Raw genomic sequence first — 27134 nt, 5'->3', positions numbered from 1 at the left:
ATCACACATACCATACAATTACAACTCTACAAGTAATCATTATTGTCACTAATTCAATATCAGAAAATTTTAAATAGTTGTGATTTAGATTAGTTAAAAATAATTTAATTAGAAAATTAATTAGTTATTTTCAAACCAAGTTTAACTATTTTTAAAATTATTTTTGTTTTAAATTTTAAATCCTAAGTTTTAATTTTAAATTCTAATAAAAAATGATAAATTCTAAATCCTTAAAAAGAATTTACTAATGTTTATTAATTAAAAGTTAGTTTATTATAGTTATCCAGATAAAATTTGATCATTTGACATTTTTTTAAGTAAAAAACTGAGCTGATAACCATTCCATCAATTCAAATGACTTTTAAATATTACACTTAATTCACTAATAAAGAGATTGTAAGTTTAAATCGTGAAGTTGTGATCGATTTAGATTAGGTAAAAATAATTCAATTAGGGAATTAATTTTTTAAGCCAATTTTAACTATTTTTAAAATATTTTTTATTTTAAATTCTAAATTTTAAATTATAAATTATAAACACAAAATCCTAAACTTTTTAAAAATTGACCAATATTAACTAATTAAAAATTAGTTTTTTATACTTATTCGATAAAACTTGATGATTTTTTGTATCCCATAAGCATTACATTACTTCTTTTTTTATAGTAGTATTTTTTAATCTGAGAGACGGCTGTAAATCTAAATTTTATTTAAGAGTCTGTAACTAACCAATAAAATATTATATATATAAGACAAAATTCAATCTTTCACACTCTCTTAAATAAAATAATGAACTAATAACTTTATCATCCATACGGTTCTCACCTTGGCTAAGTGGTACAGTTAACTAGTACTTTTTTTTATTTGAATTTTTTTAGAAGAAACATCAATTCAAATTATTAATTTGAAACATCCAAATTCTAATGAAAAAATCCAAAATAAAAAAATTCATCTAAAATCAAATAATAACAAACATCTAAAATTATTCTAAAACTACAGTAATGAGACAGTGATCAGTATGAGAGGTGGAACCGTAAAGGCAGTGAGAGTGGACGAGGATGACGAATAGTAGAATGAAGAGTAAAGTGATGGTTAGAATTAGGGTTTTTACTTTTTATATTTGATTTTATTTTTAAATTTTAACTATTTTTATTTGAGTTTAACAATTAATTTTTTTAAATTAATTTTTTAGTAAAAATTATATATTAATTTTATAAAAAATATAAAATAATATATACCATTTTTAAAAATTAATCATTTAATCTTTAATTTTTTATAAAAAATAATTAATTAATACAAATAATATTTTAAAAACTTAAATTTTAGAAACAAAATAAAATTATTTTGAAGATTTTAACATTTTAAAATAATTTTTTTAGTTAATCTTTTTTATATTTTGTGACAAACAAAATAACTTGTTACAAACAATATTAAATTTTGTGACAAATTAATTTTTTGTTACAAAATATTCTGAACTTTTGCAACAAAACATCGATTCGTTACAAAAATCAATATAATTTGTAACAAATTGTATTGTTATTACAAAATATTATTAGTATGTAACAATTATTAATTTTTGTTACAAAAAACTAATTTTTTATAATAATTTTAAATTTGTTATAAAAAATTTTTATAGTGATATGGTTCTCACCTTAGCTAAGCATAAAATGCATATTTTAATAAATGTTTATCTTAAATTTGATGGCTAGAGTAAAATAACAATTTAGCTACGCAACTTTTTTTTGGTGACTTCTGTTTTTTTGGTGACTTTTAGCTACGCAACTAATAAGTGGTACAGTCAACTAGTACTTTTTTTTATTTGAGTTTTTTTTAGAAAAAACATCAATTCAAATTATTAATTTGAAACATCTAAACTCTAATGAATAAGTCTAAAATAAAAAAATTAATCTAAAAAAAAAAATAACAAAAATCTAAAATTCTTTTAAAATTATTCTAAAACTCAAAAAACTATTTTTAATTTATTTTAAAAAAACATCTGAAACATAATAAAATGAAATAATTCAAAACCTTAAAAAAATGAGATGTCCAAAATCCTTTTAAAATTTTTAAAATCTATCAAAACAAAACATAAAAAAATTTAAAAAAAAATAACATCTAAAAACTAAGCAAGAACAACATCTATTTAAGGGCTAAAAAATTTGAATATGGAAGTAGAATGAGTGTTATATCTTAACGTGGTAATTTTTGGTGTTTTGGTTGAAAAGATTAAAAAAATTTGGAGTACACAAATCAGACAGTCTGATTTGTGTACTCCAAGTTTTTTTAATTTTTTCAACACAAATCGGACGGTCCGATTTGTACTCCGTACATTAAATCATCCTATATTTTAAAAAAATATCACAGTAGATCACAATTTAAAAAAACACCATTGCTAATCCAATATTAAAAATAAAAAAAGTGCTATTTAACTTGTTGCAGCTTTAGTATTTATTGCATTTAACTTTTAGTATTTGTTTGTTTACTATTTAACTTTTAGTATATTACAACTCCTTATTATAACTTTTTTTTTTCTTTTGGCATGATGTTGTACATTTTTTATATATATGTAATCATTAGATAACAATTATTATCTATGATGACTGATGAGAATCATTTGCTAGATTTCATCAAGATTTAACATCATTATGATCGTCCCCAATAAAATGTAAAATGTTTAATTAGTTTGTATTATAGTGTAAACCTATTTTTAAAAGATAGTTTGCATTGACATGTGGCTATACACAATTAAATAACAGTATAAAATTTTACCTATATATGTGATGATCTCTATCTACAAGTATTGTACATAACGTGAGCATTCTGACTTAGCTTGTCGGAATAGCAATAATGGGTATGATCAAGGTCCATACTCTGCTTCTATTCTGTGTGCTTTGTGAAACGCAAGCAGCAGCAAGAGCAGCAAAGTCTGATTCTCATAATCATCACCTTAGAGAGGAAGAAAGGATGATTCTTTATTAAATGGGTGCAACTTATTCATGGGAAGTTGGGTTGTTGACCCTTCATACCCACCCTATGACTCTTCAAGCTGCCCCTTCTTAGATGCTCAGTTTGATTGCCAAAAGCATTCAAGAACTGATTGCCTCTTCATTATAATAGCTTTGCTAATGAATCTCGCTCTCAAGATAACTTATCAAGTTGTCAGTAAATTGATATAGCAGTAGCTGCCTACGATACAAATACAATACATAATCTGAAAAACATTCACGAGATTCCTTAGAAACGGACAAGCTTATACATGTTTTGCAGCTATATATATAGCTGGATATTCCAATATTATATTCTTCAGATTCAAACACGTGAAACATAGATATCAAGGTTCGATGCTCCAAGCTAGAATAATATCCCAAATTTATCACTGCATGCAACCATTTTGATTTGACTGTGTTGTTAAATTCATAAAGTGAGCGTGACAGCTTATATTACGTGAATATTTTATGCATAAAAATGAACGAATGAGACACGTGACTGCAACTTCAACTTGTTTTGCATGCGTGTGCCTTGGCCTTCCAATTTCTAGGATTTATCTTTGGTGAATGAAAGTGGACGCAATATTTGGTGGACATAGTTGAAGAAAGCCTTGGACGAGTCCTCAACTTAGACTCCATTCAAGCTGGTAATAAATCATGGTTAGGGACTGACCTCTTGATCTTCAACACGTGGCATTGGTGGACCTACATCGGACCTTCCTCTCAAGGGTAACTTGCATATATTATGATATATCATATATCACACCCAACCTATCATTAAGTACATTTATATCAACATTATAACCATGCAGATGGGATTATATTAGAGATGATTCAAATCTTGTGAAGGACATGGACCGTTTGGAAGCATTTCATAAGGGGTTAAACACATGGGCTGCATGGGTTGATCAAAATCTTGACCCTTCCAAAACCAAAGTATTCTTTCATGGCATTTCTCCTAAACATACCCAGTAAGAAGTAATAATTAATTAACTCCTCTCATGAATCAATTAGAGTTTCAACTAATCTTATGTTTCAAATGAAGTTGCACTGGAGAAACAGAACCATATAAGGGGCCATATCCAGAAGTTCTACTACCAGAAAATGGCATAGTGAACAGAGTGTTGAAGAGCATCAAGTACAAGGTGTACCTGCTTGACATAACTCTGCTCTCACAACTAAGAAATGATGGGCACCCTGAGGATCAAGAGGCCAAGGGTGAAGATTGCAGCCATTGGTGCCTCCCTGGAGTACCTGATACTTGGAACCTCCTCCTAAATGCAGCACTCACCACCTCATGAACTCGGTTATTATACCATTCAAGATGTCCAACAATTTTATTGCTATTATTATTTTACTTAAACATTATTATTACAAATTTACAACCACTCAACTTCTAAAGTTTTAAGCTTTAACCATAACCAACAATAGCACTAATCAATTATTACAGCACACCTTACAACTAAGTACATAGTAAAAGTCCACATACACACCATGATGGCTTTACTACTTATGCATCTGAAGCTCCATATTCCAACCTGTTAATCATTTACAATATTATTAAGGTTTAGAGTTACCCATAAAACAAACCATGCGATTCAAGAAACAAAAGTGAAACTAACCACAGGGAACCGAGAGGAACCAAATTCTTAATAACCAACATAGACAGCAGCATTGACAATGTAACAGTCATCGTTCCTGTCAACCGTTTCCTCAGTTGAGCACACCATTCCACCATCCACTACTTCAAACCCCGTAACTTGTCCACTACAAAATTGTGCAAATTGAAACATTATTCCTTAGAAGAAACAAAAATGTTGATTATATAATTACTCACTATGGAAACACAGTCTTAATTTTGTCCTTATCCAAGCCTTGTTGGAGAGGATGAGGCACCCCAAGTTTCACATGTACTTTCATGTTATCAGATGTAACACCAGGGATGCTACCTGCATACACCAAAAATTACTATTCAAATTGCAAAAGTATCCATTGCACTGAGTACATGGATATGAAGAGTAATTTAAAATCATGACTACAATAATAATATGTAATAGTCAAATTCCAATTAAAGAGATACCCTTTTGGAAAGCTGGAATTGAATTAGTAGCTATTGCATCTTTGCATGCTCTCATAGCAGCAGCTGTTATGTCCTGCCTGTTATGTAAGTCAAACATGTTATATTATATAACAAATAAATTATGATATTTAAGTTTTTTTTGAATCTGTTAATCATAAATTTTACTCGGAACCTTATTAATAACAACATTTATTATTCAGAAGATTTAAATAAAATAGAGTACCCATCAAGATCATAGCCAACCCCCATCTCCACAAACAACGGGTTCATTCCCTTTTGGCCACCTTCCATTGTCGCTCAGCTTATATATTCCTTCTTCGATTGGTTAAGACTGAGTTTGATTAGAAGCAAGTTACTAACTCTTGAACATAGCTGAAACTCGAAATTTATAAGACTTGGGAAACTCATGAGAAGGCTCTCGTGTATCGGTTGTTGATTTGCCAAATCAGCATTCAGACGATGATACGTGTATCATAAACTAAGAACATGGTCAAATGTTATATGACTTATATGAGTTTGTCTTTTTCTACTTCTAAGCATTGTTTCTCTCTATCTGCCACGTTTTCATTTAATTATGCCACATATTTGAAAATGTGACACGTAAAAACCTTTTTTCCATAGATAAATACTGCAATATACACAACATATTCTTTCTGAAATTAAAAAACCAGGATAAACTAAAAATATTGGTGTATTATTATACAGAGAAGACACAAAGTTATCAGAATCAGAAGTTCACCAAAAACAGGAGAATAAAGCTTTTATTATTAATAGCCTACATATACAGCAGCATTGACAATGTAACAATCATCATTCTTGTCACCCATCTCTTCCACATGCACCCCACTTGAGCATATCAATCCACCATCCACCACTTCAACATTCAAAATTTTTCCACTGCAATGTTTTTGGGGGGAAACAGAGATTAGACTACGAGAGAATGATTACAGATAACTTATTATATTTTGTGCAAATATTGTTGTATTGCAAATCTTGAAATTTAAATGAGAAATAACCATATCTCAGAACATCATAGTTATATCTTGGTTCAATGCTTCAACTATAACTTTAAAGGCGTGTATTTTTAGGACATACTAAAAATATAAGATTAAGGTTTCGGTTAAAATTGTCCACGTTAAGCTATTGGAAATGCAATGCAACAGTTTTCAAGGTACTCACTAGGGAAACACAGACTTGACTTTCTCGATATCCAAAGAGCTCTGAAGAGAATTGGGAACACCTAGCTTGATCTGCAATTTCATCTGATCGAAATTGACACCAGGGATGGAACCTAAACAAGATTATATATCGCAAATGCATAATTAACTGTGAATATCATTGTCAAAGCATATAGGTTCGAAATCGTTACCACTTATTGTAACCATTACAATACCTCAATTTCTTCCTACTCAAACGCATCACTAAACTAAGAAGTAATATACATATACCACACTCAACCCCCCAATCCAACCAAACTTGGAGTTTTTGGATGGGATATGGCCAAAATTTTGATCTGATTCGCACTAATATTATCGAATCAGATCGGATACAATATTTGCAGTTTTTAAGCTTAGATCTGGTCTACACATTTGCGTATCGAATCAGATATCAAATATATCCGCAAAACATATAAAATACTTTTAAAAACTTATTTTTATTAAAAAATATCAATAAAATCCCTTTTTGTTATTTTTTTAACATGTTTACTCTTAAAATAATATCATACATACTTTTCTTAATAATAAAAATAAAATAATACAACATATATAATAATTATTAGTTAAAATAAAACATAAAAAAAATCTACTTATTTATTTTTGTGGATCCGCACATCGAATATGCGGATACATACATAAAATCCACCATCCAATGTATAGATCGGATCTATATCCACAATTTTGGATCGAATTCGGATAAATACGGCATACCATATAAATCCGAACTATGAACACCCCTAACCAAACCCTATCACCAAAGTCAATATATCAATAAAATTGAAATTTGGGCATTAAAGAAGGCATACCTCTGCGGAAAGCTGGGATTGAATTAGAAGAAATGGCATCCCTGCATGCCCTCATTGCTGCAGCCGTTATATTCTGCCTGTTATTAATTTTTGTGAATGCAGTGCAATCAGTTTCGAAATCCCATGTCATCAAACTTTTCTTGGGAAGAAAAGAAGGGAAAAGGGCCAAAGAAGAGAAGAGAAAAGAGGATACCCGTGTTGATCGTATCCGACACCCATCTCCACAAACAAGAGCTTCATTGAGGCGCTGTTTGACTCAAACCCTTGAGTTCGTTCCACTTCCATGTGAGCTGACGTGGCCTGGATAGTTCTAGAAACTCGAAAAGGTGGCAGCTTTGACGACGGATTTGGGAAAGGAAGAGATGCGGGGAAACACCGTGAAAAATGGTTTCGGCGGCCGAAATCAGCGATGGGAAAAGGGTTTTTGGTAAATGATGGAATCTGAAGATTTGGAATTACAATTGAACAACAGCACTCACTCATTTCAAATTTTCAATGCTCTTGTTTACAAACAACGAAGAATTGGAATCACGAATAAAGATGAGTCACGAAATAATCGGGTTAACTTCATCACTGACCCGACACTCTTCTCTTTTTGCGGTGTTTATTATGTAGCTAATAGGAGGAGGTTTTCGCGGTGCGGTTTGATTCGGTTTTAAGGAAAAAAGTCATTCGATCTGAATTTTTAATTTATGTGATGAACTTTTTTTAAAAATTCGATCCGATCTGATTACAAGCAGTTTGAATCGGTTTTGATTTACAGTTTTTTAAATAAAAAATTAAATACATATAATAAGTCTCAACATTAAATTTTAAATAATCAACAATGACATAACAAATCTTAACAATATCTTAAAAAACCAACGATAATATAACAATAGAAATAAAATTATAAGTTAGTTAAAATAAATAAATAAATAATATTTTGAATATAAAATATTTATTAAATAATAATAATATATGAATAATAAAAAAATGCATAACAAATTGAACATGTTATAAGTACAATCGTAAATATAATAATAAAATAATAATATTATGGCATATTGTGCGGTTTGGATTGGATTGGATCGGTTATAAAAAGTAGATTCAAAACCCGATTCAATCCAGCAATTTGCAAAAAATAGAATCCAATCAAATTCGAATTAGTACGGTTTTAATCGATTTTCGATTTAGATTAGATTGAACGAGTGGTTTAATTTAGATCGGTCTAAATTTAAACATCCCCACTACTAGCTAACTAAATCATAGGAGTAAATAGTGAAAATCATTATTAAAATATTCCCGGAACATCAAATTACTCTCCAAACAAACTTTTTAATCAAATCCCTCGGTTAGAACTTTTAAGTTAATCACATAACTCTTTTCATCGCTTTTTTGGTTAATGACATTAAAATTTATTAATATAATATATATTAAATGATACATAATTCTATTTAGCAGATAATATTATTTAATTTTATAAATTTATTATATTATATTCAATTAGAACTATTAAATATAAATTATAATTAGTATAATATCACTTAATATATTATATTAATAAATTTTTATATCGTAAATAGTGAAAGTAATAAAAAGATTAATATGACTACTAAAAAAAATTTTTGATGACTAATTTAAAAAAATTATCTTTTAAAAATGAATTTTATTATTTACTCTGTATTATAATATAATTTTAGGAGAAAATGAATCTTCTCAATTTCTTTTTAATTGAGAGAGTAAAATATAATTTTTAATCTTTTAATATTTTTTTTCTCATATTTTTTTTAATCTTACTTATAAAATATTTAATGAGAGATCACACTTTAATTTCTTAAATTAAAAAAAATTGAGAGAATTTATTTCCGATATTTATAGATTATTATTGCATTAAATGATTGAATTAAATAATTTTGCTAATACCAAAATATATAGTTTTGAGGTTTGCATTCATTTATTAGTATAATGTTAAGGAGATAATATTTAAAATTATTTTATGTAACATAACATCTGTAATTTCATAATATAATATCTGTAATTATATATTTATTACATATAAAATTGTATAATTATTTTAACGATAATTAATAAATATTAAATAATATAATTTTAGACTATTTAAACTAATTTTTTATTATCTTTTAAATATTATTGTATTAATAATATAGTTGGTGCTAAAATGTTATAAGACATTTATTAAAGTCAATATAATTAAATCTTTTTATATTTTTTAATAAATACTTATAAAATCATCAAAAGAATAAAAAACTTATTATACCTACAAATTTTTATAACGCTAATAAATCTATCAAAAAAAATCAAAACTTCGTTGTATAAATAAAAAATATATTCCAAGTGACAAAACTTCTTAAAATTTTCAAATTACCTCTCCAATCCTAACTTAATTAATTCCAAATTCCCATCTATATCTCTAATCTACCCATGGAATGGAAGCTCTTGATGCAAAGGTAGCTCTTGACACAAACACACACAAAAAAAAATGAAAAGAAAGAAATCAGCCTACAATATCCAAATTCCAATTTGGCACTCTAAATTACACTATACTATACTTTCAAGTTTCAACTTTACAGTGCACAATCCCCACAATCTCAAGTTAGAAAATCAACTTGCACCAAACTCAAGTTCAAACTACTTGCCGTACCAATGCCCACAGGCAAAGTTTCAAACTTTGGGAATTCATCACTTTGTAAGCAATAATCTTTAAGAAAGAATTATGTACAGATATTCAATTAAAAGGATGATGGAGGTAACATTTTTAAGCTCCGGGAGAAGAAGAAGAAGAATAGATAAGCTGGATTTAGTTTAAACCCTAAAAATCCTAACGCAGTTTAAGGTTCAATTAGTCTCGACGTAAAATGCAGGATTATACAGAGTACAGTGTATAATGCAGGATTATGCAGTGAAAACAAAGTAACGGGAGTTGCTGGTAAACAATGAATTGATGAATTATTACAGAAGTGATCTACATTGAGGATGGCTAATACTATTGCCATACACTATTCACAAACAAATTAAAACACTGTCACTATCTTTACAGATACCATGATGGGGGCGCTACTAAATTTCCGTTGAAGCTGAGTTTGCTCCAACATTTAACATGTTGTAGACCGGCAATAGAATTTTTGTTGCTGGCTATGGCATTGAACATGGCATGACCTCGCTTTGTCCCTCAATTCCTGAAATGCCCTCATTGTCTCCACATCAAAGCCCCCAGCGAACTGCCAAAACAGTAGTTACATCAAATGACTCATTACTCCATTATGGCTGGACAGGATACGTGCCATCTCTATTTTAGTATAGGCATCAAAATTTTGTACTATTTATTTACCTGATGTACCCGAAACGCAAATCTAACTCCTTGAACTATGAGCTCTTCTTCTTCAGGACCACCACCAACTGTCTCTAGCTCAGCAGAGACTCTCCTCATGTATTTCATCGCCAATTTTACTGATGCCAGCTTGATCTGCCACAATAACTTTATAACATTATTGCAGGTACATTCAATCAAAAAAGGAAAACTAGTAGTTGCAAACTTGCAATCTACCATACTAGCTAGTAACTGCGCCTGTTGACTTGAATGCGGGCTTTTCAGTTAGCCACCTAATACACTATCCATACTAGCGTCATGATCCGTCTGTTATATAACACAATATTATCTAAAATAAATCATAATCTAATGTTAACACTTAACACTATACGTAAACAAGTTTCATATCCTAATTCCTAAATCATAATTGATCTTACCTGGCTGGCATAGCCACTATCAAGCATCCAATCAACAGGTATTTGGAAGTGTTTGTATCTCTTTGTTGCGGACTCTCTCATTCTTGAGATGTTGTAAACCCCGTGTTCTAATCTGCAATGACGAATGAATCCTGTTACAATTGAGTATGATTATATTACAAGAAAAAGCAGAGTTCAGTAGAAATCGACATACTTTTCGAATAGGGCCTGCATCTTCTTGAGAGCAGGAGCACAAGGCTGGCGCGGATCGTCATGGAAAGACGAAGCCTCCGATTCCAGCTTCTTCAGATCACAGAAGCCAAACGCGGCCTCCCTCAGAGCATCCGCCTTCTGCTCTGGCCATTCGAAGTGTTTCAGCACTGCTCTTTCATCAACCTGATTAATATCAATCAATAATCAATATACTATTTGAACAACAAAACACACATTTTTACAATCCATTTAACTTTCTTGAGAAATAATAAGTACCAAGTAGGATAGCTCATCATCAAGCCATTTCACGAAAGGTACCACGTCTTCAATGTTTGTGAATGTTGCTCTCTCTACCTCTTTGATCAAGTATTTAATAAAATCTCCTTGCGTTTCTACATCTGTTTTTATCTACAATGAGAAGGAAATGCCAGAAATTAAGTTAAATCATCAACTAGTGTTTAAACTTTTAATTTTTGGTATCAGACTCTAAAAATGCCACTACTTTGGAACATATTTACGGTTCCGACCCTTGTTCGAATTACAACGCTGCGGTGCATTGTTTTGCTAACAAGGCAGTTCATCAATTTCAAAATAAAGCAATAAAAGCGCCTCACACATGTCTGTCTACTGAAATAAATGGCCAATGGCAAAGTTGTAATTACGCCACACACACTTACCGCCAGCAAATGCGTCGAACGGTTTTCGATCTCTCCAATCATGTCACGGGCATTAGCCGTCGCGGGAACCTCCGCTGAACCACCGCCACCACCAGAGCTTGACTCTCGCCGTGCTTGTGAGTCCCTTCGCATCAGAGAGTGGTAGAACTCCACCACCTCCGGCACTCTCCTCACCTTCGCCGGGGCTGCACGTCCGACTTTAGGTGGAGGAGGAGGCGGCGGCGGAGCAGTAGCCTTGCATGTAGCCGCCACCTTTGGCGGTGGAGGAGGTGGTGGAGGTGCCATCTTTAGCGGCGGTGGCGGAGGAGGTGGCGGTGGTGGTTGCGGAATCGACTTCTCAATTTCACCATTGCCGTTATCTTCAGGGGAAGAACCCGACGGGGAAGCCGGCGACGAAGAAGATGGTTTGGGCGGCGGTTTGGGAACTCGAGGCTCGCGAGATCTGACAGCCGTAGCGAGAACCGAGTCAGTAGAATCGGCGAGTTCCTCCGAGTTACAACGCGAGTGAGGTGGCCTTTCAGTAATTTCTGCTACTTCTCTTTTCAAATCTGAACCGTCAAAATGCTTCTGAATGCCGAATCCATGATCCGACGACGTGGTTCGCTTCAAGCTCTTCAAGAGGTTCGGCCTTACAGAAACCTCAAGGAACCTCTGCGAAGAGGAAGAGTGTTCGTCACTCTCCAATGTCGCTCTGTGGCTACTGCAGCTAGCGCTACCACTATCAAACGACGTCGTTTTCTTCAGCTCCGCAATCTCATCCTCCAGCGCCTTCGTTCTCTTATCGCTCTTCTTCTTTTCTTCTTCCATTCTTAGCTTCAGTTCCCGCAACTCGCTCTTGAGCTTCTCGTTTTCTTCTTCTAGCTCCTGCACTCTCTTCTTGCTCCGTTCAACCTCGGTGTCCCTCGCCACGAGCTCGTTCTCGAGAACCGGGACAATGGCAAGGGACTCCTTCAGGAGCTTGTGTTCGAGAAGCTCCGTCTTCAGTCGAGACTCGCTCTCCCGGAGCGACTCCACTAGGCGGAGAAGCTCCGCCACGTCCGGCGGGCGGGGTTGGACCTGTGCGGAGGAGCGTGGGAAGTAGGCGCCAAAAGAGCGAGAGAATGAGGATTTGTGGGAGGAGGACTTGCCGGAGGAGGTGGTCGTGGACGAGGGAGGAGGAGGAGGTTGCTTCTTCTGCGGCGGAGGAGTCTGATTGGTGGGCGACGGTGACGGCGACGATGACTTCTGGAACCCCATTGCAACCCTTACCTTACCGGCGACCATTTGGGAGGCTTTATTTTTCTTTATGATTTGGGTTTTATGGTTTTGAATCTCATAGGCTTGTGAGAATTGGAGAAGGGGAATGGTGTAAAAGTGGGAGAAGAGGTTCCAGATTCAGTGTCCGTACTGAGTTATGGTGGTGGTGGTGGTATCATTTGATATGCATGGGTGTTGTGAGTGTAACGGCTATTTCTAAATACAAGATATAATAATTGTTTATTGTTGCTCTGACCTTGTGTTAGGGAGTAACGGTTTTAAAACTAGTCACGCAGGAGTGGGGTGTGGCTTTGTACTATGCACTGTATGTAGAGTTATTTTCTCACGATATACCGGGAAGGCTACTCGTGGTTTTTGCTGGTCAAAAAGGCAAAAGGGGACGAGGTGGAGCTGCTGGGGGGTTACCGTTCCAAACTGGACAATTATTTATTACCACCATCCCTACAGTTTTTTTATAATTGAAAAAATAGAATCAGGGAATTGCGGGAAACTCATTTCATCTGCAATCAATTTCTTTACAAAGATGGGAGAAATCAAAGAAAAAGGATACATGTAATTTCATCCGAAACCATAAAACAACGTACGTAATGGCTTGAGAAGAAAGCAAAACAACTTAAATTGCGACCTATATGAAATGAAATAGTGTTTATTCTAGTACTTGAGTTACTTAATTACAATATTTCGAAATTATTAGTTACTTCTCAGATATCAACAAAGCAAAAAAGGGTGTGTGGATGACCCGGCCGCCAAAAACTGAATTGTTGGTGGCTTGTGATAATTAAGGTTAACTACAAAGATTTTAAAAAAAAAAAAAGGAGATAGAGTTAGTTGTTTCACACTTAAGGTGAAAACATATGGCAACTGCAGCAACACTAGTTTGTAGTTGGAAAATTTTCATCAGGTTTTCTACAATTGTGCACTTTACATGGTCCATAATAAGGGCCTCGACTAGAGTCCTAGCTACTAGATAGAAACCTATTATAATTTGGGGTTGTTTTCAACCACCAAATTTTCAGGTGACGATTATGAATTTGTCATGTGAAGCCATTGCTTGCTTCGGAATCACACTCGAATAATGTTGCATCATCCTCACTGCATGCACCTCTCTATACTTTATAGCCTGAACAGTCAACAAAAATATTATAACAAACTTTTCATGATCAACCTTTAAAGCATTATTATGTTGTACCTTCATTCTTGGATGTTTGCAACTGATGCTATTATTTGATATTTCACTTTACAGATTTTTTTTATCTTTCTAGTTATCAATAAATTTTGGAAAATATGATACCCAAGTTATAAACTTCGAACAGTTAAAAGGAAATTAGGGTAGGTTTTATGTTTGTGTGTGTTTTGAGGTGTTATTCTATTTTTATTTTTGGTGTCATATATATGGTTTTAAAACAGCTTCCCTCATGAATTGAGCATTAATAGACCAAATGAATAAAAATACATATGAAAGAGTTTAAAATAAACAAAAATACACATCAAAATTTATAAATATCAAAGTATATCTTAAAAGATTATTTTTTATGAATACAAATATACATAAAAAAACGTAAAATATAATTTTCGAAAGAGACTTTGATATTTACAAATTTTTTTTGTCTCTCAAATTCTTTTATGTATATTTTTATTCATTTATCATTTTTTTTTTTTTTGAAGTCTCACATAGCGGAGAAAGCTAGCATGAAAGGAATGTATCATGGTTGGGATCGAGTACACTGTCCTGGTGCTGTTTGAACTTATGAAGTTATTGGGCCTCCAACTGCTATTTATACTCTTTATACATTTCTATAGTTTCTAGATATAACATGGCCAACGAAGCAATATATACTTAATGTTTTTCTTGGCATATATACACTTAGCAACAATGATTGTTATGTTTAATTTCAAACACGATATTTCTACACACTCAAATAATTTCGATTGTCTCTTCACGTTGAATGAATATGTCTTATATAACTAAGTAGTTAACAACATCTTAATAATGCCAATTTTCTTCTGATCCATCAACAAAATTTATGTTTTATTTTTGGATAACTAATAAGGCCTACTTGGGTAGGTAATGTTGCGGCGGTGATTAATTGTAATGAAATCACAGTCACAAGATAATTGTGTATATTGTAACATGAAATTAAAATTCCTAATGAGACACCAATTAATTAAAACTCTACAGAAAGAGTTAGCTATTAGCAATGATGATGATGACCATGATTTGGGGGTTAGGGTTGTTGGCATGAAGGAGGGTAAGGGCCATGCCCTCACATGCAAGTTAGTATTAGGGAAAACAATTAATTGCATGAGATGTCAGTACGTGAATGTCTTATTCATTACTAACACTTGTCAGACAATTCCTAACAAATATAAATGGAGCCACTATGTATGGGATATAAAGATTTCCTAACTTTTTCATTTTTATGAAGCAACATTAATAATTTAAAATGTCAGGATGTGTTTAGTTTTATTTTTTATTTTTATTTTTAGTATTTTTTGTTTTTTAAATTTTGTGAATAAAAGAGTAAAAACAATAAAAATAATAAAATTTAATTTTTTATTTTTATCTCTTATTTTTATTTTTTTTTCACAAAATCTAAAAAATAAAAAATACTGAAAATAAAAGCAAAAAATAAAAATACAAACCAAATACGCCTTTAGTTTTTGTTAACAAAGAAGAAATTTTGATTTGAGTCTTAAAATAAACCAGTATTTTAGCCAACCTAGCTTTTATATTTGTCTAAAAAGCTCACTGATGAGATGGGGAACTTTTCAGCATCAATAATTGCCAAGCAATTGGATAATTTTTGCAAGTCCGTACATTGACTCGTTGGGGCTCAAGGGATTGAGAGTAATAATAAGTTCCAACTTAGGGATTTTGTTTAGGTGATATTTCCATTATGATATCTTCAATTGAAAATAGTATTGTAAATTATTAGATGAGTTAATATGTTTGACTAAATATATTTAATTAATTATTTAAAAATTTATAATATTATCTTTATATGAAGATATTATTATGTGAATATTTTTTTTATTTAATCATTTTTCATTATTAATAACTACTGTCACTAATACAAGCATTTATATATGCCTTCCTTGATTGCATTGACGTGGCTTATCAACTGGGTAATCTATATTAACAAATTAAACACACAGACAACTAAAATCAAAATCAACCTCTTCACATCATTTCTACTCTCATCTCACCGCAATTTATTTTTATATTAAGGATGATTTTAAAATATAAAATTATTAAAAACAATTTTTATTTTGAACAAAAATCTTAAAGATCAAAATAATATTTTACTCCACACACATACACAAATTTTTGTTAATTCATTAAATTTTATAGGATTTTATTATTAACAAATAGTTTATTAGTGCTTGTTAAGGTTAGTAATATAATACAAAAATTTTAAATTTTTTCATAATTGGTAACCTTATAACAAGAAGCTAAGTGTCATTCTTTTGAGAGAAGAAACACAACATATCCTGGGATAGAAAAACTTCAGAGTAGAAATTTAGCTAGGTTTTCTTCAATCTCTTTACTAACAACAATAACAATAACAATAATAGTAAAGTTTTATACCATTAGAGGAGGTGGATTATATAGATTAACATGTATTATATTTACAATGAAATTGTTTACGGTTAAATTTTTTAAACTATAAATCCAAACAAATAATTAAAAGTTATTATAAATCAGTCCCAACTAATAGCCAATTTAAATGTTAGAGTACCTTGATCAATCGAATCAATGCAACAATTCACATGCCAACAAATTGAATGTCAATGGTGAACACCGCATATGATATACGATAATTACGTGCAGCCAAACCCATATCCTTGGCATATGTTCACAAGAAATATTATATGTGTTATTTATATTTTTTAATATCGATCTTTTATGTTAGTATTAAATGTGATTGATAAAAAATAATAGAAGATAAAATTTATTTTTTATACAATAAAAAATACAAAAAGAGATATATACAAAGAATTTAATTTTTATGTACTTATAGTATAGTATTTTAACAGTCGTACAATTACATTTGTTCTTTTAGATGATCATTCATACGGTCAATATGAATTTTTTTTTACGATGTGGCGTTATATAATTGGATACACGTATAAAAATATTTTATATTGAGAGTGCATTAAAATTAAATTTATATAGTTAATTTTTTCCTATAAGCTATGAATAGGACAATTTCTGAACAAACATAACGAAACAATTTCTGTGCTTTGTGTGTTGGCATAAAAAACACTAAATATACAAGCAAGCTCTCCTACTACAATTTGATTGGATCGACCATTTTATGGAAAGTGGACAAGTTTTTTTAAACATCAGCTTTGTCAAAATCCCAAAATGCAGTCACAATGATGGATTGAAGGATGAACACTGAACAGCATCACCAACTCAGCCAAATCATCTAACTCCAATATAATGCACTAATCGCATAAAAATGGAATGGTAATTGAACCAATTATACTCTTTTCGAACTTAAGGCCTTCAAAGCTAAATTCCCTGGGCCAAATCACTGTTCAATAGTTAAAACTACTAGCCCAAAAAAGGCCTAAACTTCTCAGCTTACCACTAACAACCATAATACTACAGTAATTCAATATAAAAGCAAAGGTTAAATTAGTTTATAAAATCACAAGCAAATTTTAAAGGCATTTACTTTGTGAAATTACATTTTATATATTATTCTAATTATTTATCGATACTGTTTTAACTTTTACCAGTATAATATATCAAATAAAATGCAGGAGATTTAACCATTAAATAAATTATCTAAGTGTGAGTAGATAAAAAAAAAAAAAAACAAACTGTATCCAACTTTCTAGTACTTTAACGGCCTTACTTTCCATAAATAGATTTAAGTCTCGCTAACTAATAATTCCATAATTGTAAAACACCCGCATCATAATCCCTTTTCTTAATAAATAGCAATGAATTGAAACTGTATGCTAGATTTTGGACTTTGGTCTATAGCAAAATGGTGCATTGATTATTGAAACTTAATCATTGATTAACAATATTTAAGCGGATACCACCAATAGTAAATGCCACTAGAAACAAAATTTTCTTGTTGCATTAACGTATCATTTCAACACACAACTATTTACATATAATCCCTATTTTTTATGCATACATGAAAATGAACTGTTTGTAGGATTACACATGGATCAGATAATATTCACATATTTACGGTAATTATTCGCATCTGATCTGAATTTTACGGATACTATTCGATTTGCAAAGCCATCGGATCGAATCGGATTGGATTTGATCTGCACTATGGTAGGATTGGATTGCAGCAGTGATATCCGTGGATTCGCATATCTGCACATCTCATATAAATAGTATAGTTTAGAGAGTAAGCCCTAATGTGATATGAATTTTAGTGTGTTGTTTTATGGATTTTATAATATCTTGTTTTTAATTTTGTATGTTGTACTTTAACTTAGAATAATTAAATTTAGATCTTGTATTATTATTTTTTTTTTGTTATTCAAAAAAATTTTATTGATAATATTTTAGGAGTAAATAGACTTAAAAACAGGTGAAAAAATAGATTTTTGAGAGCCAAAAAGGACCTTAAAACAATTTTTTTGAATTATACGGATATACTCGACATCCGATCCGGTCCACAAGTATGCGGATCGGATCGGATCCAATTTGAAAAAATGCGAATATCGTATCCGATCCAATAAATATAATGTAAATCAGATAAAATTATAGGCTATATCTGATCCGATTCGCGTGCCATCTCTGTTTGCGTTGCCTTGACCAGAAAGTCAGAAACAAACAACGTTATAACTAGCAACACAGCCGATTGTAACAGACGTTAGAAAAATATTACCATCCAAAATTTAAAATACTGTAGTAGTGAATAAGAAAAACAAAATTAAAATGAACTTGTAGTCCTTCACGAGTTCACGTGCATTTTGATTTTTCTAGCAATCAGAAAATAGTGAACACATCAATTCATCTCCAACAAGATACTCCACGGCATACATAGTGGAATGCTCCTCCGGATCCCAACAATCTTTTCTAGCATTCATTGGTATTCTCCCTAAAAAGTACCTCTTTAGTAGGATATAAATATAGGTGACTTTTATGATATCTTTGTTACGGTGTTTAAATTATTTAATTTATTTTTTAAAATAAAAAATATAATATTTAAAATAAAAAATAAATCATATAAAATTTATTAAATATTATTTAATTATCTTTTTTTATAATTTAGATACAATGTAATAAGCATCATAGTATTCACCATAAATATATAAACTAGACAAATAAATTTTCAACACTTAATTACTTACTTGTGTATATATATGTATATATTCACTTTTTATTTATTTATTTATTTTGGATGGAATCTTTGAAATATAGGGTTATGGTGAGGTCGGAGAATTTATAGTGTTATGGTCGATGTTATTTATTTTTTGGTATTTGCAATAACATTTTGTCAAAGAAATAATAGTACAAAAATATTTTTGCAACTTGCAATTTTTTTTGTCGAAAAAACTTTTTTATTTACACCTTGCAAAAAGTCTTTTTTTTTTTAAATCACAATAACAATAAAAATAATAAATATTTTTTGCTTAATGCAAGAAGCCGAAAAATCATTTGGTCCCAAAAAAATAAAAAATCTTTTTTTTTTTAATTAAAAGTCTCAAATTTCATATTTTTGTGAGTCCCACACGTAGCTAATTATGTATTATCTAAAATTGAAGTTACATTGAATCAGTGATCCTTCAAGTTAATAATTACTTATATTCATCTCTAAAGTTGCACTCTGCGACCTAGAGTCGACCTTCAAGCAATTTCCATCAACAAGCATCATCAGAAAGCTGATGTGGACTCATTTCTGATACGTTGGCAAAATAACAGCTAGCTGATATGGAGGACGAAACTTTTCTATGGCAATTTAGTCCCTGAACCAATTTTAAAAATCTTAAGCCCCAATTAAATTTGCTTCAGACCTTCTCTTCTTAGCTGTTCTTCACTAGGAGAAAGAATGCTGATGATGATGAAGTCTTTCTCTATCAATGGTATCCAGTTTGATGGGATGATGCCTAGGTAACTAACTAACTAGGTTTCAATTTCAATTTCAATTCCAATTCCATTTTTCGATTCATCAATTCTTCGATCTGATTTCTATAACTACCAGTGACACTTCTTTTAGAGTGGCGCACGATGCATTCAATATTTTCTTCAGCAAAACAAGATCTAGCAAGCACATTCCTCATGCTGTCTTCGTTGATCTGAAGCCAACCGTCATCGACGGGTTAGAGCCGACACCTACCGCCAGCTCTTTCACCCAGAGCAGCTTATCTCCAGCAAGGAGGACACCGCAAACAACTTCACCAAGGGACACTACACCGTCAACAAGGAGATCATCAACTTCTGCTTTGATCACGTTTGCAAGCCCGGGCCCGCCAACAACTGCACCAGCCTTCAGCCTTCCTCGTTTTCAACACCGGTAGCGGTACTGGCTCAAACCTCGGTTCCCTCTTCCTTGAGCACCTCTCCGTCGATTACGGCAAGAAGTCCAAGCTTGGGCTTCACCATCTATCCTTTCCTCCTTTCTAATTTCTGGTTTCAGGTTGGTTTGGACGGTTGTTGTAGAGCCATACAACAATGTTCTTTTCAGTCATTATCTCTTCGAACACATTGATGTCGCTGTACTTTTTGGACAATGAAGCTATCTATGATATTTGCAGGAGGACCCTTGATATCTCAGAGCAACGCTATTAAAGAATAATAAAGAGAAAAAAAGATCTCTGTTTGTGTTTTGGGAGGAAGAGAAAATGTTGAATTAGGGAAGGGTTAATTTACTTACACAAATGAAATGACATCGTCTGGTACAATTTAGGTGCCAAACCAAATACTACGTCATTTAGGCTTGCCAGCGTGTCAAAAATTTGTCTACATTAGCTTTTCATTGGCGTTTAATTGACGAAAATTGCTTGAAGGACGACTTTGAGTCCTGGAATACAACTTTGAGGATGAATATGAATAACTATTAACTTAAGAGAACACTATGAGGCTCGAGTATAATTTTAGGGACCACTTTGAGACTTAACTCAAAATAGTGATGATTAATATTTTTGGCACCTAAAACTTTTGATAGGTAAATATAAATAAAATTTTATACGAAAAGATATAAAGTTGAATTTTAAATATATTTTAAAAATAGTTTTACATGTACATTTAATTATATAATATCATGTTAACAAAAATAATTTTTTTTATATTGACAGTATAAATGATAATTAAAAAATAAATGTGTTAGATGTAAGTCTATCAAAATTAAACTTAATAATGTTTTTAATACATATTTTTAAGACATATAATAGCTAAATTTTATAATTTTTGATAGTATAATTGTTAATAAAAACATTTTATTTGAAAATAATACTACAAATGATTAAATAATTTAGTTAAATATATTAAATTATTTAATAATTTATAATATTATTTTTATATAAAAATATCTTTATGAGAATAACTATTATTTTTATAGGTGAATTCTTTTATAAGGACATCTTTACATAAATATAATATTATAAACTATTAAATAATTTAATATATTTAATTATGTATGTTTTGATGATTTACAATATCATTTTTTCGTAAAGTATCTTATTGTTTTTAGAAAAAATATTAAGATATTATCAAAATTTATTATTTTTGGTTATTAATTAGCTATTAATATTTAAAATATAAAATAAAAGATATTATTAAATAACTAAATTAAAAAAATTATATTGAAAAATTGAATTAATAATTAAATAATAACAAAAATAATAAATTTTGATGGTCCATATTGTCATTTCTCTTGTTTTTATTATTTGTTGTTGTTAAATGTGAATTTTATAATAAGAAAATATAGGTAGACAATAAAAATATTAAACAATATGAACAATAAATATATATAATATTTAATTTAATAGGTATGCAGATAATTATGTTTATTATTTTTAATTAAATAATTATTTTTTTATTTGATTTATTGATACACAGTTAATAATGACTGATATTTAATTCATTAAATATATAAATAATTATCCTAATATTAAAATTTAAAAAATAATTTAAAAATAGAATATTTTTTACATATTAGATCAATTATAAAATTTATTATTGACATTATTTATAAAAGTAACAGTCTCCCTAACAAAAGACTTTAGAATTTAGCAAATGGCAGTTTGGTTGGCACGCTACTAGTAGTAGTGTAGTAGCAAAAAGTGATTTTGTCCCCATGAAATCAGTGTCGCTCCATGCGTGTGTGCCTTTTTTCTTCTCTCACTGGCCCCTTTTAGATCCCACCCTTCCTTCCATTTCATTTGCACTTCACTTTTCCGCTACACCCAATTATAAAACAAAAATAAACCAAATAATAATAAAATAATAAGGCCAGCTCAATTATTTAGGCAGCAACAAGTCACTGAGTGAGAGAGAGACTTGTGGATTTGTATCGAATCTAGATTCAGATTCGTTTATTAGTAATTAAACACTTGATCATCCAGCTTGTGACATGAGGCCAAGGATTTATCTGTTGGGTGATTCAATCACCGAGGAATCATTCTCTGAAGGTGGATGGGGTGCCTCTCTTGCCAACCATTTCTGCCGCATGGTATTCATCTTTCATCTTCTTCTTCTTCTTCTTCTTAGCTTATCAAAGTTTGAATCTTCCTATTAATGGGTTGACCATTCATGATATATACATTTAAAAGCTTAGCTTTTTGTAGGTTTTTTCACATGAAGGGTAAGATGACTTGCATGTAAAGTTTGAAGCTTTTGAGAATGGGGTTGTCCATGATGGTGATGTTTTGTTTTGTATTCTTCAGGTAGATGTGGTGCTGAGAGGGTATAGCGGCTACAACACTAGGTGGGCGTTGAAGGTGTTGGAGAAGGTTTTCCCTGAAGCCCCACCATCACAAGGAGATGGTGATGCACCGGTTGCTGCTGTCACTGTTTTCTTTGGTGCTAACGATGCTACCCTTCCAGATAGGTGTTCTGGTTTTCAGCACGTGCCTCTCAATGAATACAAGCACAACCTTCACTCCATTGTCTCCTTCTTCAAGGTAGGCATGCCTTGTGTGTGTTTATGACTTTGTTTTTTGCAACAAACTTCCAAATGAATAAGCAAAAGTTAGGCGGTGTTGAAACCCAGAAGAAAAAAAGGGGGAAAAAATAGAAAATAGAAAAAGAGGACACTGTGTTTTGAGTGACAGAAAAGGCTTTTAGTAGTTTTGAGTTTTGACCCACTGATTTTGATGCATGCTTTGGAGCCAACACTACTCCAATGCATATACAGCAAAAAGGATTAATCATTTGTCACTTGTGGGGTTTGAGTGTTAATGATGGCTGTTTCTTAGTCTGGTTAGTCAAAGATGGGTTGTGGGGGACCCTTTTAAAAATTGTTGATGACTGTGGCTTGTAGGGTCAAACAACAAACACATGCAGTGGCTGTCGCTGTTTCTATTTCCCACTTGTCCACGACAGACTTGCAAAAATACACACAAAATCTATTTACACATTTAATTTGGTGCACTTATACACCTTGTTAAATTCAAAGTTTGAAAAAGGGGTTAAGTGAGTTATGAGTGGGATTGACAATTTAATTTAATAAAATCTAAATAGATAGGCATTGCTTTCTATGGTAGTGGAGTTTGTAAAGGTTCTTACTTTTAAGGAGTTTTCGATAATCATTTTTGGTCTAGAGTGTAGGAGGCTATCAGGGATTGTTGTTTTCACAGTGCCCATGCATATATGTTGCTTGATGAACCTTGTGCTAAGACCTTTATTCGAGTTAACTTGTCTACATTATGTGGATGTGGTTTCCTAGCTGTTTCCACGTTGGATTAAAACCATTTGTCACTTTCTTTATGATCCCTTGTCAGTTCTCTTAATTCCACAATGGCAATTTTCTTTTCTTTTTTATCTTTGAAAAATGGCAACTGAGAAAAAGGAATTTTTTACCAAGGAAAAATAAGGGACATGGAGAAAAGGGACCAAAGATTTCAATACTTGCTTGTTGCCTTTCTGGGAGTGAAGCAAGATAAGATTTTGGAAGAGACCAAAAGTCACTTTAGGTGTGGAAAGAGCGGTGGCTCCTTAAGGATTAAGACTTGTGCTAATGAATGCTGACGCTTATGTTGGGCTACTTTCATTTTATATAATTATGTTCGGGAATATGGATAATGGACTATATTTATGATATCATGAGACATGAATTTATCAGTAAAAATAATCTAACAAGCAATGAATTAGACAAAAGTAGATGCTAGTAGCGTTTTTCTTCCAACACCCTTTAAAAGGCTAAGGCTCAAAGTTGATTGTGACATATAAATTTTCTAAATAAGATGAAATGTTTATTTTTCCCAGCCCCTATTTTAGTTTGTGCTAGTTCATACTTATGAATAACATTTGATGCATCCATATTAACCTTCTTGTTTTTTGGACTATCTGGGATGTAACATATAGCATAACCAATATATCTATTATGTTTTCAGTGTTGGGTTCTGATTTTAAGAAAACCTTTTTGTAAGTCATTATTTGCTCTTGGCATGAAACCAATAATAAATTACAAGCTCAATCACCATCTGAGCACATCAAATTAACTTTGGAACTGCTTTCAATATAGGAACATGAAAGGACTACATGTAACATGAGCCTTATGATGGAGGAGATTCCATTTCATCTTGTGTTTTCTCTGAATTTGATTTTGCTTTCATTCTCACCGTTGCTTACTATCTAGATGTCGTGAAATCTTTCTTTGAATTTCAGAAGCTATGGCCAAAAGCAATTGTTCTACTCATAACGCCTCCTCCAATTGACGAAGTTGCACGTCTTCAGTATGGTTTTTTTTGGCCCCTCTTTCCTTCTATCCACCTATAGAATTTTGGAGATATTGACAGAGATTTAAAGTTGACGATTCGCAAAATATCTTTTGCAGATATCCATATACAGACAACCCACAGGGTCTTCCTGAGAGGACAAACGAAGCTGCTGGCGAGTATGCTAAAGCATGCACTGCTGTGGCTGCAGAATGTGGAGTCCCTGTGATTGATCTCTGGACCAAAATGCAGCAGTGCCCCGACTGGAAGAAAGAATATCTAAGGTATAGCCTTTGCCTATGAGGAATTTGATCCATGCCGCTCTCATTCTCGATGCACATTACCTGTGCTTCAAGCCCAAAGAGTGGTTTTATGTAGGGTGTTGTATTACATAATGTCAAACTCTCTATAGGAAAATGTATAGGGCTATAAGGTGAGCATGCTTATAAATTGTCCATACATCAAAACCAAATTATCTCTCAACTATTTTTTAGCAGAATTGGTCCTTGTCACTAATGTGCAATATTAAAATAGCGAAATAGCTATCATTTATTCCTTTTTAAGCATGCTAATGAATGTGATGATGCTATTGACTGAGTAGTCATCAGTCATTATAGCAATGTATAGAACCTTTAAACTTGTGCAGAATATAATTATTTGAAAGGTATGCTTTGGTCAAAGATGTAAATTGAAGACTACTGAAAATTTAATAAGCTCCATATATAGGAAGTGAAGAACAGAGAAAGTTTCATGTAAATATCACATTTTGGATCATAGCTACTTTAATATGCTTATGCTGCAAACACTGAGATTTTTTTGCCTGTGTTCTGTGATTTGCCTTGCCTGAGAAATAACCGGAGTTTGAAATGGATACATGATTTTGATAACTGACATGCAGCGACGGTTTGCATCTCACTAAAAAAGGGAATCAAGTTGTTTTCGACGAAGTGGTGGCGAAGCTGAGAGATGAAGGCGTGAGTGTTGAATCAATGACAGCTGAACTCCCTCTAATAGCTGATATCAATCCTAATGATCCTCTGAAGGCATTTCAGTAGTAATAGAATGATATGCCTTTTCTTTGGGGTTATTATTGTATGTTCACCATTGTTGAAAGCTTTGCTACTTCTGCTAGTTTATGTAAAATGATTTAAGCTTATGTGGAGAAGTGTTACAAGTTTTCCTTTGATAATGGATAGATACTTGCATTGCTCTTGAATTGTATTAAATTACAATTTTCTGTGTTAATGAGTTTGATTTGATACTGAAAACAAGGTTTCAAAAGATGGAGTATCATTACACTATTACAAAATAGGACCTCTATTTCAAAATAAGAATGATAGAACATTATTAGAATTTATTACTTTTTAGTCATCAGTTAATTATTAATATTTAAAAATATCAAATAAAATTATATTATTAAATCATTATATTAAAAAAATTGAATTAATGATTAAAAATAATAGTAAAAAATAATAAATTTTAATAACAGCAATGCTCACAAATTTAATTAAGCTCTTTTCATCGTCTCATAATCTTAAAATTTCAACATATGCTAATTCTTCTTAGATTTGTATTGACAATTTGATTAATAGTGATGTCTGATCAGTATTCTATATCGACTTTTTATTTTTAGCATTGTGATTTAAGTGGTGTTTTTAGTAATGTGAATATTTGATGTATTTTTTTTAGTGTGGATACCACAAATCTTGTGATTTAAGTGGTGTTTTTAGTAATGTAAATATTTGATGTATTTTTTTAATGTGAATACTACAAATTGATGTGGTTTATAATTTTTTTTCACAAAATTGACCCAACAATTTGCTTATCTCTTAAAGAAAATTTTTAGCCACATAAATTTAAAGTTCAGATTTCTCTGTTACTCCAAATCAGATTCTAAGTTTTGTTTCCAAAATAAAATTGAGCCTCTAATTTATGAATTCGAATTAAAAACAAAATTATCTCCATATCTATAAAAAAACACATTATTTTTCTATAATTAAGCATAACATTTTCATAACTTAAAAAATTAGCATATTATATCCGCCGACTGTCATATTAAATATTTCTCTTTTTTCCCCCCCAAACTGCCCTCGTAGAGTCGTAGTGATGATGGTGGCCTAATGGCCTTTGATTCTTAATTGGATCGTACCCTGTTTTTCATTTTATGAATCTTACGTTTTTTTTTTTCATTGTTTAAATTTGGCTGGTGCCGCTCGTCCTTCATCGTTTTTTATTAAGTAGAAAGTACTATACTTTTTTATAATTAAATAAATTTTAATTATTTATTTATTATATTTAATATTAATAATT

At 31.4% G+C, this 27134-nt stretch overlaps 4 protein-coding genes and 1 pseudogene across 4 annotated transcripts; 2 read left to right on the top strand and 3 right to left on the bottom strand.

The window, feature by feature from the left end:
* Nucleotides 1-4299: 4299 nt before the first annotated feature.
* On the bottom strand, nt 4300-5458 carry LOC107631171 (uncharacterized). The gene is made up of 5 exons (XM_016334524.3): nt 5290-5458; nt 5067-5143; nt 4824-4935; nt 4609-4753; nt 4300-4524 (listed from the first exon to the last, which is right to left on the bottom strand). Exons 1-4 carry the CDS (start codon nt 5355-5357, stop codon nt 4636-4638), a joined length of 375 nt encoding a protein of 124 aa, XP_016190010.1. The 5' UTR covers nt 5358-5458; the 3' UTR covers nt 4300-4524; nt 4609-4635.
* A 281-nt stretch (nt 5459-5739) lies between these two features.
* On the bottom strand, nt 5740-7709 carry LOC107631170 (uncharacterized). Its single transcript, XM_016334523.3, has 4 exons — nt 7283-7709; nt 7090-7166; nt 6246-6357; nt 5740-5963 (listed from the first exon to the last, which is right to left on the bottom strand). Exons 1-4 carry the CDS (start codon nt 7570-7572, stop codon nt 5834-5836), a joined length of 609 nt encoding a protein of 202 aa, XP_016190009.1. The 5' UTR covers nt 7573-7709; the 3' UTR covers nt 5740-5833.
* A 2308-nt stretch (nt 7710-10017) lies between these two features.
* LOC107631172 (protein INCREASED PETAL GROWTH ANISOTROPY 1) lies at nt 10018-13238 on the bottom strand. The gene is made up of 6 exons (XM_016334527.3): nt 11706-13238; nt 11305-11436; nt 11030-11211; nt 10837-10948; nt 10421-10555; nt 10018-10310 (listed from the first exon to the last, which is right to left on the bottom strand). The coding sequence occupies exons 1-6, from the start codon at nt 12966-12968 to the stop codon at nt 10185-10187; spliced, it is 1950 nt and encodes a 649-aa protein (XP_016190013.1). The 5' UTR covers nt 12969-13238; the 3' UTR covers nt 10018-10184.
* A 6758-nt stretch (nt 13239-19996) lies between these two features.
* Nucleotides 19997-20736, top strand: LOC107633719 (tubulin alpha-5 chain pseudogene; annotated as a pseudogene).
* Nucleotides 20737-22309: 1573 nt separating this feature from the next.
* On the top strand, nt 22310-26105 carry LOC107631173 (SGNH hydrolase-type esterase superfamily protein). The gene is made up of 5 exons (XM_016334529.3): nt 22310-22618; nt 22833-23069; nt 24775-24842; nt 24944-25108; nt 25723-26105. The coding sequence occupies exons 1-5, from the start codon at nt 22520-22522 to the stop codon at nt 25877-25879; spliced, it is 726 nt and encodes a 241-aa protein (XP_016190015.1). The 5' UTR covers nt 22310-22519; the 3' UTR covers nt 25880-26105.
* Nucleotides 26106-27134: the final 1029 nt, after the last annotated feature.

The sequence above is a fragment of the Arachis ipaensis genome, chromosome B3, assembly GCF_059453495.1.
Source record: "Arachis ipaensis isolate K30076 ecotype BB chromosome B3, ASM5945349v1, whole genome shotgun sequence".
Lineage (NCBI taxonomy): Eukaryota > Viridiplantae > Streptophyta > Magnoliopsida > Fabales > Fabaceae > Arachis > Arachis ipaensis.
Note: the sequence above shows the minus strand (reverse complement) of the source record. Positions and strands in the feature narration are given on the sequence as shown.

What these genes read in the sequence shown, in the direction of transcription:
- LOC107631171 (XM_016334524.3), bottom strand. Translation starts at nt 5,357, where the DNA reads ATGGAAGGTGGCCAAAAGGGAATGAACCCGTTGTTTGTGGAGATGGGG. An exon ending in GTTGGCTATGATCTTGATGG is followed by an intron (nt 5,144 to 5,289) that starts GTACTCTATTTT and finishes CTTACATAACAG; the next exon opens with GCAGGACATAACAGCTGCTG. An exon ending in ATTAAGACTGTGTTTCCATA is followed by an intron (nt 4,754 to 4,823) that starts GTGAGTAATTAT and finishes ACAATTTTGTAG; the next exon opens with TGGACAAGTTACGGGGTTTG.
- LOC107631170 (XM_016334523.3), bottom strand. Translation starts at nt 7,572, where the DNA reads ATGAGTGAGTGCTGTTGTTCAATTGTAATTCCAAATCTTCAGATTCCA. An exon ending in GTCGGATACGATCAACACGG is followed by an intron (nt 7,167 to 7,282) that starts GTATCCTCTTTT and finishes AATTAATAACAG; the next exon opens with GCAGAATATAACGGCTGCAG. An exon ending in AATCCCAGCTTTCCGCAGAG is followed by an intron (nt 6,358 to 7,089) that starts GTATGCCTTCTT and finishes AATCTTGTTTAG; the next exon opens with GTTCCATCCCTGGTGTCAAT.
- LOC107631172 (XM_016334527.3), bottom strand. Translation starts at nt 12,968, where the DNA reads ATGGTCGCCGGTAAGGTAAGGGTTGCAATGGGGTTCCAGAAGTCATCG. An exon ending in GTTCGACGCATTTGCTGGCG is followed by an intron (nt 11,437 to 11,705) that starts GTAAGTGTGTGT and finishes TTCTCATTGTAG; the next exon opens with ATAAAAACAGATGTAGAAAC. An exon ending in ATAGTGGCTATGCCAGCCAG is followed by an intron (nt 10,556 to 10,836) that starts GTAAGATCAATT and finishes TTATTGTGGCAG; the next exon opens with ATCAAGCTGGCATCAGTAAA.
- LOC107631173 (XM_016334529.3), top strand. Translation starts at nt 22,520, where the DNA reads ATGAGGCCAAGGATTTATCTGTTGGGTGATTCAATCACCGAGGAATCA. An exon ending in CCATTGTCTCCTTCTTCAAG is followed by an intron (nt 23,070 to 24,774) that starts GTAGGCATGCCT and finishes TTTGAATTTCAG; the next exon opens with AAGCTATGGCCAAAAGCAAT. An exon ending in GACGAAGTTGCACGTCTTCA is followed by an intron (nt 24,843 to 24,943) that starts GTATGGTTTTTT and finishes TATCTTTTGCAG; the next exon opens with ATATCCATATACAGACAACC.